The sequence below is a fragment of the Sciurus carolinensis genome, chromosome 14 (genome assembly GCF_902686445.1).
Source record: "Sciurus carolinensis chromosome 14, mSciCar1.2, whole genome shotgun sequence".
Taxonomy (NCBI): domain Eukaryota; kingdom Metazoa; phylum Chordata; class Mammalia; order Rodentia; family Sciuridae; genus Sciurus; species Sciurus carolinensis.
The window spans coordinates 33735773-33750224 of NC_062226.1; the positions used below are offsets into that span (position 1 = coordinate 33735773).

General features: G+C 47.8%; 1 protein-coding gene across 4 annotated transcripts in view; it reads left to right on the plus strand.

The window, feature by feature from the left end:
• Positions 1 to 432: 432 nt before the first annotated feature.
• Positions 433 to 14452, plus strand: part of Tbc1d2 (TBC1 domain family member 2) — a 46717-nt gene continuing 32697 nt past the window's right edge. Inside the window, exons 1-3 of one of the 4 annotated variants that reach the window (XM_047525503.1) lie at positions 433 to 964; positions 4226 to 4367; positions 10808 to 10955. In XM_047525503.1, coding sequence (XP_047381459.1) covers positions 590 to 964; positions 4226 to 4367; positions 10808 to 10955 — 665 coding nt within the window. In that variant the 5' untranslated portion in view covers positions 433 to 589. The remainder of the gene's footprint in view (positions 965 to 4225; positions 4368 to 10807; positions 10956 to 14452) is intronic. The other 3 variants (XM_047525502.1, XM_047525504.1, XM_047525505.1) reach the window with 3 other exon arrangements.

Consider the following 14452-nt stretch of genomic DNA (forward strand, 5'->3'; position numbering starts at 1 on the left):
CAGCAGCACCGGAAGTGGGGCTCCCAGCCTGCAGCCCTCTCAGCCAATGGCTGCGCGATGCGCCGGCCCACAGTGGTCCGCACCGCACCAGGTGGGAAAAGGCGGGCGGCCTCTGAGGCAGCAGAGGGCGCTGTCCCTCTGCGTTACTACGTGGGCAGTGTTGCCAGCGACAGGCGTCTCCATATCTCTTCTCACGATTAACCTCCCCAGTGCCTCCACACTAATGACCCGACACCAACCACAAACACACACACACACACCCACACCCACCCACCCACCACGGCTGCCCTCAGTAAAGATGGCTGACAGGCGCGAAGAAAAGGCCGGAAGTGGGCGGGGCTGGGAGGAGCCGGCAGCAGGCAGGGCGGGGCCTGGCTTGAGGCAGGGGCGGAGCCACCGCCTCCACCTGGGTTTGCTGTGTTTGGGGCGCACCCCCTGCCCCGCGGCGTCCTGGTCTTCTTCTGGAGGCGGGTCCGCCGTTGGCTCCGCCCCCTCTTAGGTGCCCACCTCCTAGAAGGTGCCGGCTAAGACTCACGTTTGGGTACGGTCCTGCTGACCTGCCGTCCCTCTGAGGCGGCCTCCAGCGGCGATGGCAGGCGCTCGGGAGGACACCCCTGAGTCTAGCTCCTCCGCTGCCGGATCCGAAGACCGTCCCGGCCCCGCCAGGCTCACCGAGGCGGTGCCTCCCGCGGAGTCAGAGGGCTGCGGTCGGCCCCTGGAGGAGGCTCCCAAGAAACTCTGTGGGTATTTAAGTAAGTTTGGCGGCAAAGGGCCCATCCGGAGTTGGAAGTCCCGCTGGTTCTTCTACGACGAGAGGAAATGCCACCTCTATTACTCGCGGACCGCGCAGGATGCTAATCCCTTGGACAGCATCGACCTCTCCAGTGCGGTGTTTGACTGCAAGGCAGACGCTGAAGAGGGGACTTTCGAAATCAGGACTCCCAGCCGGGTCATCACCCTGAAGGTAATGGAACGGTTTCCTGGGGCGAGTTCCCAGGCGCTTGGCCCTCGTTTCCTCATTCCTACAGGTCAGGATGAGGGACTCGTTTTTCTGGATCAAGAAACTGAGTCAGAAGGACCAAGTGAATGGCCCGAGGTTAGGCATTTAGAAAGGTGTAGTCCACCCTTGGAATCCTGTGGTCTTTCTACATCTCGGTGCTGTATCAAAATTTTTACGTTTGGAACCTGCGTGGTGGCACACTCCTTTAATCCCAGCCATTTGGGAGGCTGAGGCAGGAGGGTCTCAAGTTCAAGGCCAACCTCAGAAAATTAGGGAGACCCTGTCTGGAAATAAAATAAAAAGGGCTGAGGATGTAGCTTAGTGGTAGAGCACTCCTGGGTTCAATTCGCAGCACTGCTAGAAAGAAAAACTTTTACTTTTGGGTGTGCCTTACTACAAAGTTACCTAAATTTTCTTACTTGGGACTGAAGTATAGTCAAGATATTGTCCTGGCAATCATCAAGACCAGGCTTCTGATTCACTTCTTGATATTTTGGCCAACGGGAGTGAATGCTGACATTGGCAGGGATTGGGAGGATATACAGGTAGGTTTCACTGATAAGCCTAGATTGTTCTCCTAGACATGTCTAAACTAGTGGGTACTTAGTGTTTGTTGAGTGAACGCACATGCACACACAGGATGCTGGAACCAGGTAAGAATGCTCATGTCAAGAGGAGGAGTTCCATCACTTAATCAGAGAGACAGATCTGGGCTAAGAGATCTGTGGGCATCAGAGAAGATTGTGCAAGGAGAGAGGCTCCCTGCCCCATTCCTATCTCCCCACCCTCTCCACAGCCTCCAGCTAAGTAGGCATCAGTGGATGCCCACAGGTTTAGTTTTTTCTGGTGGGGTTTGGCTGGTGACCAGGCTTGGAGGCTCAGTTAAAATAATGGAAACTAGGAATTTCAGGCCAGGAAAGGCATTTTAGAGGTCATGTGATTCCCAGGTCATGTGTCTCCTTCCACATGTTGATTGCTGTGTACTGGGCCTTCTAACTCGTGGCATTTCCTATTCCATTGATCCACACATGTGCCTGGCTCTGTGCTAGGTTCTGGGGCATGGATCCATATCAGACCTGCCACCCAGTCCCCTGCCCACAACAGTGCCCAGACAACTTGAAGTATGGTGGGATAGACTGGCAGGGAAACTGGCAGACTTAGTAAATATGCCTTGGAGATACCCTGGTAAGTCTGTGTAAGAAAAGTGTTCTGACAGGTGGGGTCAGGAGCTGTCCAGAAAGGCATCACCTGAGGTTTGAAAGAAGAACTAGGTTTTTGACAAGCAGACAAGAGGAAGAATGGTTCTCCAGGCCAAGAGAGCCCCAGGAGCAAAGATCAGAAAACATGATGCAGCCACGAGTGTCCCGGCAAATCACAGGAGCTTGAGATACATGTGGGGACCCAAAAGATGGAGAGCAGAGGGAGGGCATTTGTGAGTTAGGCTCAGGAGCTTGGACTTTGTCCTGAAGGCTGTGGAAGCTGTCTAAGAGACTTAAGCAAGGAAGCACAGTGATATTCAAATGTTTAGAAAGCACGACCCCTGGGTAGAGAACAAATCAAGGGAAGGCAGGCTGATAGTCATGGAGCCCACAGCAGGTGACCAGGGAGGAATGATACCTGAGTCACATCTGTGGCCCTGGGGAGGGAGGCACATGGCAGTGGCCAGAGATGTTGGGAAAGTACAATGCAGGGGAGACATCAGGGATGGCTTGAGTAATTGGCTGGCTGCCTGGTTTCATCAGTCACTGACAAGAGGGGACTCAGAATGAGGAGGCTGCAGGACTTCCATATGTATGTTCTCTTTACAGGGACCCTAACTCTAGCACAGTCCTTGATGCATATCATAGCACCCAGGGGTACTTAACCACTGAGCCCCATCCCCATCCTTTTTTATATTTTATTTAAAAGACAGAGTCTTGCTGAGTTGCTTAGGGCCTCACTAAGTTGCTGAGGCTGGCTCTGAACTTGGGATCCTCCTGCCTCAGCCTCCTGAGCTGCTGGGATTATAGGTATGCACCACCATGCCTGGCACTAGGTGCTCAATATATATTTCACACACACATGTATATATATATGTCAAATGAATTATGTAATAAAACAGGGTATTTGGGTTTGGCTGGAGTTTATCAGCCTCAAGGTCATGATGAAGCCCTGAGAGGTCTGTCAGGAATGGTGTGTGGAAACAGAGGATTGGTGAGCACCATTTGATCTTAACCGTACCTGCACAACAGACTGAGGCCCCTTTCCTCGGTCCTGCCTCATCTGTGGTTTTCTCAAGAGGGAGCGCTTGTCCTGATTACCACCTAGCCTGCTGCATTCTCACGTGGCCTTGATTGCAGGTCTGTGAGGCTTACCACCCACTCCCAGCACACTGCCCATCCTCTGTGCCCACCCTACCAGATCTATGCCTTCACTGTATAAATCACAAATATCCTGGCCATAAATTACAACAAAGTTCTGGTCTGGAAGTGGAGTCCAAGAGTTCTACCACCACTCACCGGTGCCGCTTCAGAGCCTAGTGTCTCCATCTGTAGAAAGGACTGGTCACTCGTGCCTTGCCTCCCTCTTGGAGGATCCAGTGAATGAATAGATGTGAATGGATGTGGACTGTCAAGTGCTGGTTAATGACCAGCATCTGCCCTTAATTTATTTGGAGTGTTGGGACACATGAGGGTTGGTTGTCGTGTTGTCACAGTGTACATGTGGCTCTCCAGTTCCCATTCATGTCTATGATAGATACGTCTCCGTGGCAGGAGGGATCACCCCCATTCCACAAAACTGCAGCCGAGACTTAGAGATGTCACACAGGAGAGAATGATGGTACCGGCACCCACCCAAGGATGCCAGAGCCCTTTCCCCTCTCATAGCACCTGTGTTCCTCCATCTGGTGAGCACGTCTTGAGCACCTCCCCTGTCAGGTACCGTGCAAGGCACTTTATTTCCCTTATCTCGTTTCATACTCATAACCACTCCGTGATTTCATGGGTGTCACCATAGCACAGATGAGGAAACAGGACTAGAGAGGTTGAGAAACCTGAATGAAAGACCAGAGCTTGAGCTGTGGTCAGGAAGCATGTGATATTTCAGAAGTGGTGTCAACTCACAGAACCAATTTCTACCCCCTGCGAAAAAGAGTTTCCAAGCCTCCTCTTACCTTCCCTATATCACATGCCTGGTGCCACCCTGCAGGCACAGGCCTTGCCAACTAATCCTTGTGCTTCTCAGGCTGCCACCAAGGAAGTGATGCTGTACTGGCTGCAGCAGCTGCAGATGAAGCGCTGGGAGTTCCACAACAGCCCTCCTGTACTTCCTGCCGCCCCCGATGCCACCCTGGCTGGGAATGGGCCTGCCCTGCACCTCAAGCTAGGTATTGGATAGGCTGGCCTCCTGCCTCTGGTGGCCAAGCCTTTACCCTGTTGGGAATGAGTGGAAAGAGCCCTCTGCAGAGGAAGTAGAGCACCAGGATGTGATTTAGGATTAGTTAGGGCAGGAATATGGGCTCCAAGGCCAGCTGTGGGGGCGTGGATCCTAAGCCTGTGTGATTTTGAGCTAGTTGCTTAGCCTGACTGAGCTTCAGTTTCCTTCTCTATAAAATGAGATTAATCAATTATACCTACTTCCTGGGGCTGTTATGAAGAGTAAATGAGTCCATATACCAGAAATGGTTAGAACAATGCTGCACAATGTCAGAGCCCAATAATGTTAGCTAGTGTTATGATGAGACTTATGGGACATCTCAGGAAATGAAACTTGCCCAGAGTTACTGGGAGGAGGGTGGGCGAGAGAACGCGGGCTTAGCCTGGCTCCTCACACAAGTGCTTCTGTGCTGTGAGTTTTAATCAGCAGTTTTATCCCTGGTTCTTCCTTTGCTCCCTGGTGACCCAGAGATAAATGTCTTGACCCCAAATCCTAGAACATCCCAGCATGGGGGAGCCTGGGAGATCACACCTGACCACCCCACAGCTGGCCCTGCAGGAGCATGAAAGACCAGGTCTCGGTGCACAGCCACAGAGATCTGAAGTGCTGCATCCCCAGCTGATGGGGAAGCCAAGTAAGCAAGGGCAGGACTTATGGCCAAGCAACACCTGGATGCTTTGCATGTCCAAAACTGAGTGCCTCTCACTTGATCCCATCCTACACCCAGCTTTGCTTCTCTTGGTAGGAGGCCCTCTGTATCCATTGTTCCAGCACCTGCAAGTCACCCTCCACCCTTCCTCATTCTCAGACAGCTGGTGCAGCCAGGCACTGCACTGCCTGCTCTTGCCCTCTGACCCACACGTCAACCCCTGGTCTTCCTCACTGCCACCACCTGGTTTAGGGCTCATCTCTTAGCCAGAAAATCACAGCAGCCTCCACTGCAGGGTCCCCACTTCTATGCCTGTGCCTGAACCTGTCCTCTCACTGTGGCCTGAGAGAGCTTTCTAAAATAGAAACCTAAGCCTGTCACCCTCCTCCCTGGCTGCCCACCATGCTGGTCCATTCCAGCTCCTTGCATGGCACCCAGGGCTTGTCCCTCCTGATGACATTCCGCCAGACTCCCTGCCTTCCCCCCAGTGCCCACCTCGTGTTTACCCTCAGCAGCACCAGATGAGGCTCTGCTGGCAGATGTCTGCTTATTCTCTAAGGTGGAGTTCCAGTGTCACCTCATCTTGTCAGCCTCCTCTTAGACACACTCTGGGACTTTGCCTACTGGACTCTATGGACCCCAGTACTTTTTCCAAACATTTCCAAGGAGGCATGTCACACTGTATTCTGATTATCAGTGTCCTTGTTAGTCTCTGCCCACTAGCCCTTAAGTGTAGGGACCACTTCTTTGTCACCTGTGTCCTTGGTGCTCTGCTTGGCACCAAGATATTTGTGGAGTGAATATGGGTGAATATATTGAACTCTATGATTAAACAAAGGAAGGAATGTGAAGTCCATGGCATCAAGTCAGGCATCTAGTAAGTGCTCAGTACAAGGGAACTACTGTCCTAATACAATATATTACACTTTGTGAGGACGTATACACACGTACATACACATGCTATTATGGTCATGAGAACACACATGTAAACTACTGCTCTTATATTCACATGTGTACATAATAGTGCACACACATATATGCTATTACTATTATAATAACTGCTCCTTTGATTTTTTACTAATAATCATCAGTAATTCCTTCAGGCAGCCTTTTAAGGGGTTTCTTTGCCCCTGTACTTCTACTTAGGCCCCCCAGTCCTCCTCTGTCAAGAAGCCAGACAACCTTGGCTGCATAAAATGGCAGCCTGAGTTGACATAATGGCTGAAGTCAGCATCAGACTAGAAGTAAGGACAATCCTCCTTCCTGTGTGTCTTGAACTGAAATTTGAAGAACTAGATTGTCCCAAATGTGGCTCTGAGATCCTGAAGGCCTCTTCTACTGTGACAAACCTGGTCTAAGTTCTTTAGTTCTGTGGCTTTGCTTCAGCACACATGCCAGGCTTGCTCAGGGCCACCCCTGCTGAGGCCATAGGGCAGGGGATGTGGTTGCCATGATAACCAGGGCACTCACTGGTCTCCTGAGGAGGGTGTGGGTGTGGGACTAAGGACGCAGAGACTTGGGCTCCCCTTCTGAAGCCTTTCCTTATCCCCTCTCAAGCCTACACCCTCCTGGACGCAGGGCCTCAGTGGAAACCTTCCCCAGGAACCGCAGAGCGATGTTTCTGGAGTCTTGAGCAAGTTGGCAAGCCCTGGATTAGCTGTCAGAGCAGTCTGCCCTACCCCTTCCTGAGGAAACAGGGGCCACTCCCTGGCAGGAAGAACCTCCTGACCCACATCTGACTTTGAGTCACAGAAGCTCCATCTTGTAAAAATTCTTTAGTTGCTACTCTTGAGCAATCTGCAATTCCTGATCTCTACAGAATTTTAGTATTTACAACTTCCTTTTGTACTTCACCTAAACAGAGGTCTCCATAGAGCCAAGAAAGATCCTAAAGGGAAACCAATAGATTTATAATAATAACACATTGTCAAGGTAAGCTCCATTATGTAGATGACATTTATACATGTCTGTCATCATAAAAAATATGTATACCACTTTCTGATGCTGGTCTAACAGTTGACACGTATCTCATTACTAAGTTCTTACAAAAATTTCATGGGTGGCCTGGGGTGTGGCTCAGTTGGAGAGCACTTGCCTGGCATGCATGAGGCCCTGGATTTGATCCTCAGCACCACATAAAAAATAAATAAATAAAGGTTTTGTGGCCATCTCCAACTAAAAAAAAAATTTTAACCTCATGGGTGTTATTCATATTTTACAGAATCAGCAGCTAAAGCTCACTAGTTAGGAAATGTCTGCACTGAAATTTGAACCATACTCTGCAGACTCACAACCTCTCCCAAAGCTGAGGAGACACTCAACCATCTGTCAAGGACCCTCCAGGGAAGCAGTGACCTCCTGGACCCTTTCTTGTCTGGACAGTGACTTCTTCCCACTAGTGACAGGCAACTTCAAGGGCTCAGGCAATACTACTGAGTATGCATTATGTGGTCACCTTGCTGAGGGCATTTTTCTCCCTGAAGAAATGAGGCTAGAGGGGGCAAGGCCTTGAGTCATATGTTCTGTCTCCTATGGGAAGCGTTAACCTCAGCTGGGGCATGGCCACCATGTACGGCCTGTCCCTTACAGCCCTCTGCACTAGCTTTACCCTCCTGGGCAGCCCTTCCCGTTTGTATCAGGCTCTTCCCTGATGAGCCATACAACTTAGTGGGAAAAACAAAAGGAGGAACTGCACTTGAGTCCTCAACTCTCACCTGCTAGCTCTGACCTTGGCCATGAAGCTCATGTTTCTGAGCTACTCTTTCTTTATTGGTAAATTGGTGTAGTTATAAGAGAGCAGATATCAGCAGTTAGGGAAGTACTTGGTAAGATACTAAAATCTTAGGAAAACTAACTTTTTGTTTGCTCTGAATGAGGGAGAAGAAAGTGATTAAAGTATTGATAAACAACAACATTTTGAATCAGCTCAAAGTCTGGATTAAAGACTACTCTGAAAGATTTGGGTACACATTATGGAATTTTATCCTTTTCTAAATATGTCATGTACTGTAACTCTGAAGGAGACAAGGTGGAGAGTATCCTTCCTGCTTTTTTTTAAGGTGATTTCCAACCAGGTCACAGTGACCACCCCATGAAAATGGGTTGGCCTCAGATCTTTCCAACCAAAGCCTGACTTAGTACTTCAGGCTCCCTTGGGGCCTTTCAGACCTCTTAGCCACACCCCCTCCCATGTGACTTTCTCAACTTTATCTCTCCTTTGTCCCTATTTGCATGCTCAGCTCAGGTTCTGGAAACTTTTCCTGCTGCCTATATGTACCCTTTTTTTAAAAATATATTTTTTGTTGTAGATGGACACAATACCTTTATTTTATTTATTTTTATGTGGTGCTGAGGATCAAACCCAGTGCTGTGCACATGCTAGACAAGCTGTGCCACTGAGCTACAGCCCCAGCCCCATATGTATGCTTTGCACAGAGAGATCCTCCCCATTCCTTCAGCAGATTCAGATCAATTCCCGCCCCAAGTCCCATTTCCAGTGTTCCTTCTTCAGAACGTCTTCCCTGGCTCTAGTTGGAAGGGTTCTGCCTCCGCCTCACAGAACGGCCCCCTGCCCTGGCTCCAGTTCACCCACTGTGCCAGACATGTGTGCATTTTCCCCTTGCCTGCTTCTCAGGCTTGGAGCTTCCCGAAGCTATGATTCATCTCACTTTTTCAGCCACACCTGGAAACCTCAGGGTAGACACCGAGTCTAGATTTGATGACAGAGCGAATTGAAGGGAGGACCTCAAAAGAGTGGCCTTTGGTGTTTCCCAAGCCATCCAGTGGAGCCCATTGGGAATTAGCAAATGTATTATCCTCTGCTGTTTCAATGATTGCAGTTTTTCTTTAGTCAAACAACTCTCTCGGGGCTGGGGATGTAGCTCAGTTGATAGAGTGCTTGCCTTGCATGCCCAAGGCCCTGGGTCCAATCCCCAGCACCAAAAACAAACAAACAAACAAAACAAAACAAAAACCAAAAAAAAAAACCCAAAAACAACTCTCCCTGGCCTCCACAATTATACTTAAATTTTGTACCCATACCCTCTTTACAGATGTAATGCAAAAATAAATTTCCTTCACCCCTAAATTTTTCACCATCTCAAAGGACTCCAAATTAAAGATGTCAGCTGCCTGCCCTATAAATTTCTTAATTAGTCAAGATCATTCCAACTCGTAAGTGGTTCTAGTTCTTTTCCACATTTTGTAACACTCGAAATAAACTTCTAAACATGCCACCTCCTCTCTCTTATATTTCAAGTAATGTTTCCTCTGTCTGGAAATGTTCTTTATAATTAAAGATTTTGAAGTCACTCACTATAAAAGAATCCTCATTTAAGCAGACCATTTGGAAAACAGAAAAGCAGAAGAAAAAGTACTTGTAATTTTATCACTGAGAGACAACCAGCGTGGACATGATATTAGAACCTCCTGCCCCCCTTTTATTTAAATGTATTTTGGGTCATATAATAGCACAAAATGTCCTACTTTCCCAGGCACTATGGCACACACCTTTAATCCTAGTTACTCCGGAAACTGAGGCAGGAAGGTCACAAGTTTGAGACCAGCCTCAACAAAATAGCAAGACCTGGTCTCAAAATGAAAAATTTTAAAAGAGGGCCAGGATGTAGCTAATAGTGGAGCACCCCTGAGTTCAATCCCCAGTACTGCAAAACGTCCTACTTTGATTTTGGTACTTAAGATTGTGACCCCGGACCTGTGTTTTAAAATCTCTTTATAAACATTATCTTTTATGAATACATATTATTTTTTCTGTTTATAAAAGTAAGTTTACTGTACAAAATTTGAGAAAAAAATTAATGAGAGTAGCTCACTCCTAATAACATCTCGCAGCTCTACCCTCTGTTAAGAGTATAGAATATGTTTCTTTGAGACTTTTTCTCTACCATTTAGAGCATAATCTAATTCCAATTTTTTAAATTCATCTTTCTCCACTTAGTGTTTTTCATGCATGTTCCCTGTGTTCTTACACAATGCTCATTAATATCATTTAAGTCAAGTAATATTCCATTTTATGAAGACATAATGATTCGCTTAACCTGTTCCTGGGTGTTTTTTGGTTTGTTTGTTTTTGTTTTTGGTACCAGGGATTGAACCCAGGGGTGTTTAATCAGTGAGCCACATCTCCAGTCCTTTTTTGTATTTTACTTGGAGACAGGGTCTTGCTGAGTTGCTGAGGCTGGCTTTGAACTTCCAATCCTCCTGCCTTAGCCTCCTGAGTCACTGGGATTATAGGCGTGCGCCACTGCACCCAGCTGGTGTTTTGTTTTGTCTTGTTGGTTTGCAGTACTGGATCAAACCTAGGGTCTCATGCATTCTAGGTAAGCACTCTACTACTGAGATGCATCCCTAGCCTTTTTAAATTTTACTTTGAGACAGGACCTTGCTAAGTTGCTGAGGCTGTCCTTGAACTTGTGATCCTCCTACCTCAGCCTCCTGAGTCACTGGGAATACAGGCATGTAGAATTATTTAGTATGGATTCTCAGATGTAGAATTGTCTGCAGGTCTGTGTGTTTTTAAGGGGTATCCAGGAAGTTTTCCCCAACAAAATGACTGCAGAACATGCAGCACAAAGTGCTGCTTTTAACCTGCGGTGGAGACTTGCTGTCCAGCAGTTGCATACACCCTCCCTGATGTCACTCAGAGCTGAGCCATAGCCCTGGACTAAGTGTTTCCTAGTGCAGTGTCCTGGGGATTTATTTTCCTGTCCTTGGCTCCCCAGGGCAAGAGGAGGCAGAACTGGAGGAGTTCCTGTGCCCCGTGAAAACACCCACTGGGCTCGTGGGTGCAGCAGCTGCCCTGCAACCTGTCCCTGCCATGCCCTTGGCCCTTCAGAACATCTCCCTCAAGCACCTGGGAACTGAAATACAGTAAGTGCCAGTGGGTCACAGGGCCAGCCAATCCCCAGCAGCCCCTTTCTGTGGAGCCTAACCTGGGGATGTTTGCAAGGAAGTGTGGGGGATAGTCAAGGGCTTTGGTTTTAGTTATTGTATTACTTAGAATACTGCATTTGTTGTTCTGATCTGAAAAGAAGTACAGTTGGCCAAATTATACTGTTATATTGCATTCATGTACAAATATGTAACAACAAATCCCCTGTTATGTATAATTATAACGATTATAGTGCATCAATAAAAAAGGGATAAAATGTAGTACCTGTTCATTGCAGGAAATGAGAAACCTCTGGAAAGAAATAAATGAATAACTTACTCATAATCCTACAACCTAGACAGACATTCACAGCAATTGGTATCTCTATTTCTTCCACATTTTCTATAGACATACATGCAAAATTGAGGCGTTTTTGTTTCTCCCCCCCCACCACCCCATGGTACTGGGGATTGAACCCAGGGCTTTGCTCGTGCTAGGCAAGTTTTCTACCACTGAGCAGCATCCCCTGCCCTTTTTATTTTTTTATTTTGAGACAAGGTCTTGCTAAGTTGCCTCAGCTAACCTCAAACTTGAGATGCACTTGCCTCAGCCTCCCAAGTAGCTGGAACGACGATGTGATGGTTTCACTGTGTCTATGTCAAACACATCAAATTATTATTTTTTAACATGCAACTTACTGTATGTCAAGCAGATGTGAACTGCATTTTTCATTTAATACTGTATTGTATATACCCTTTCCCATTGTCAGGCTTTATTTTAAGCTGCATAAAAAGATAGCAGTATGGCCTGGGCCTGGGAGATGAAGTCACTGTGTTTGGATCCTGGATTGTCAATCATGGGCTGTACTGCCCTTGACAAGTTGTTTGCTTTCTCTGTGCTTTACTGACTTTGTTAGTTCACGTAAGCACAGCGGTGATTTCCTTGTAAGATCAGCGTGGGGGCTGAATGGGCGAATGCATGCAAACTGCTCTAGGACTGAACTTGACAATCACAGTGTGTCATAAAAACTGACTGTGGCTGCCGTAGTGGCTCTAGTTAAAGGAATGGAAACTTTCAGGAATGCAAACTATGCCCAGTGCTGATCCTGTTTGGGCGTCTATTTTCTCTGTGGACTCTGGACATACTGGGATCTCTTAGAAGGCAGAAGAGATTGCTCACTGGACTTGGATCAGGGGCCCGACTGTGTGTGACTCAGGCATGCAGTACATTCCCCGGCTGCTTCAGTGATTTGGGGGGACTTGAGAGGTGGTGATGCCCTTCCTAGGAGAGAAGCAGATGTTAGAGGAAAGATGATGAGTGTCCTTTGGTTCCTGCTGGCTGGAGGTAGAGCTACCCCAAAGGCATTTGGACAGGAGGCCCTGGAGCTTGAGGAGAGATCGGGGCTGGGGCTAGTGTCATGGGTCATGTGGGCCCCCAGATGTTTGGGCAAGGGGACCACCCCTCTGGAGAAGCTAAGAGAAACTGGGTGTACTGGGAGCATGCTGGGAAAAGAGGCCTGCCATCCAGCCAGTGTGCACCCTGGGCAGCTCACCAGGAGTAAGCTGGGCTCCAGCTGATGGAAGCCACAGCAACAGAAATGGCACGGAGAAAATACAGAGACCAAGAGGGAAGGAAATTTCAGAGCACCGCCCAGTCACTTCCCTCCTGTGACTTGTGATAGCCACAAGGTGTGAAGCAATGTCGCAAGAGCCTCGGCAGCCCTTGGATAAGACCCGAGATAAGTTCTGTTATAAGAGCCGAGCTGCCTTTGCCCTGGCAGGTTTTGGAGCTGGTTGTGGGTGCTGCGGCGAGCACAGGTCATGCTCCAGGAAGGGCTTAGGGAGCTTCCTGAGACTGCGCGGGATGCGTTGTGCTCTCATCGGGCTGTCTGGACAAATCTGTGCAGTGGTGTCATTACATGGTCAAGCTCTTGAGCCCTGGAGTTAGACATCCAGGTCTGATGCTCAGCCCCGCCACTTACCAGCTCTGTGGTTTGGATTGCCGTTCTCTTGAGATCTCAATTCTGCTTTGTCTAGTGGGACTGACCACAGTACTTACTTCACTGGGCTGCTTCACAGATGAAATGAGTGAAATGCATTGTAATGTTTTTGCTTAGAACCTGGCGCCTGAGGGGCCCAGCCAGTGTTTGTGGTGGTATGTTCATTGCCTGCTTGGTGACAAGCAAACAGAGGCTCAGAGAGGAAACTGACCTGCCCGGTGTTATCCCTTCTGTATCAACCTGTATGACCATCAGCCTGTGCTAGCCAGGCCCTTCAGAATGGAGCAGACTTGCTGCTCTGCGAATTGCTGCAAGTGAAGTTGGTCCAGGTATGAAACAGAGAGGTCTCCTCCAAGAACACCGGCTTAGAAGAGCGATGACCAGCAGGACTGCCAGAAGGTCGAGCGCTCCCATCCCAGGGAAACATTGCTAGGAAGGCCCGGAAGGTCCCTTGCTGCCCTAAAGTTGGGGGTTCTGTGCTTCCACACCCCAGAGATGACTAGTCACATGCTCTGGGACTTATTAGGGAGGCTGCAATTCCTAGGCAAGAGGAAATGTGGGAGCCGTGACAGTTTCTGCATGCTTCGATGCCTCTGGCTATGGAGATGTGCCCCTGGGTCTCTCTCCAATTTATGTGGTTTCTGGTTTGTGAAATTCACATAACAGGGCTCAGCACAAAGTGATGTGCTGTAAGTAGTAGCTCCCATCATGGTCATCATTATTCTCCATCCATCTCTCTTTTTTTCTTGAAACAGGGTCTCACTAAGTTGCTGAGGTTGCCCTTAAACTGTGGTCCTCCTGCCTTGACCTTCCAAGTGGCTGGGATTGCCGGTGTGCGCCATCGCACCCAGCATTATTATTCTTTTCAGTATGCCTGCCACACCTTTATTTTTAGATGGGGAAATTAAGAACTAGGAAGGGGAAGTAGCTAGCCTAAGGAGTCAGGGCCCCTTAGTAATATAAGGCAAAAGGAGTTTGAGACCAAATTCCAAGGTCAAGTACTAAGAGTGCTGAATTTTAATTTCTTTTCTGCTCATAATGAATTTTTCCTTCCATCAACCCATGAAAGTACAGTCTCATTCTATTTCTTATTCTGGATCCCACTATCCCTAAAACCTGGGTTTTTATCCCTTAAGTTTCAAATAGAATGGTTTTTCTTTGAAAAGATTAACAAAATTGACAAACCTTTAAATAGATGGACCAAGAAAAGGAAGAAAGCTCAAATTACTAAAGTCAGGAACAAAAGAGGGGGTGTTACATTGATTTTACAAAAATAAAAAGGAATATAAGGGAATTCTGTGAACTAGTGTATGCCAACAAAATTGGTAACTTGGATAAATGAATTCTTAGACACAAATTACCAGAACTGACTCAAAAAGAAACAGATTATCTACATAGACCAGTAAACAGAAAAGAGATTGAATTTATAATTTAAAAAAACTCCAGGCCAAGTATGGTGACACATGCCTATAATGCCAGCTTCTCAGGAGGCAGAGG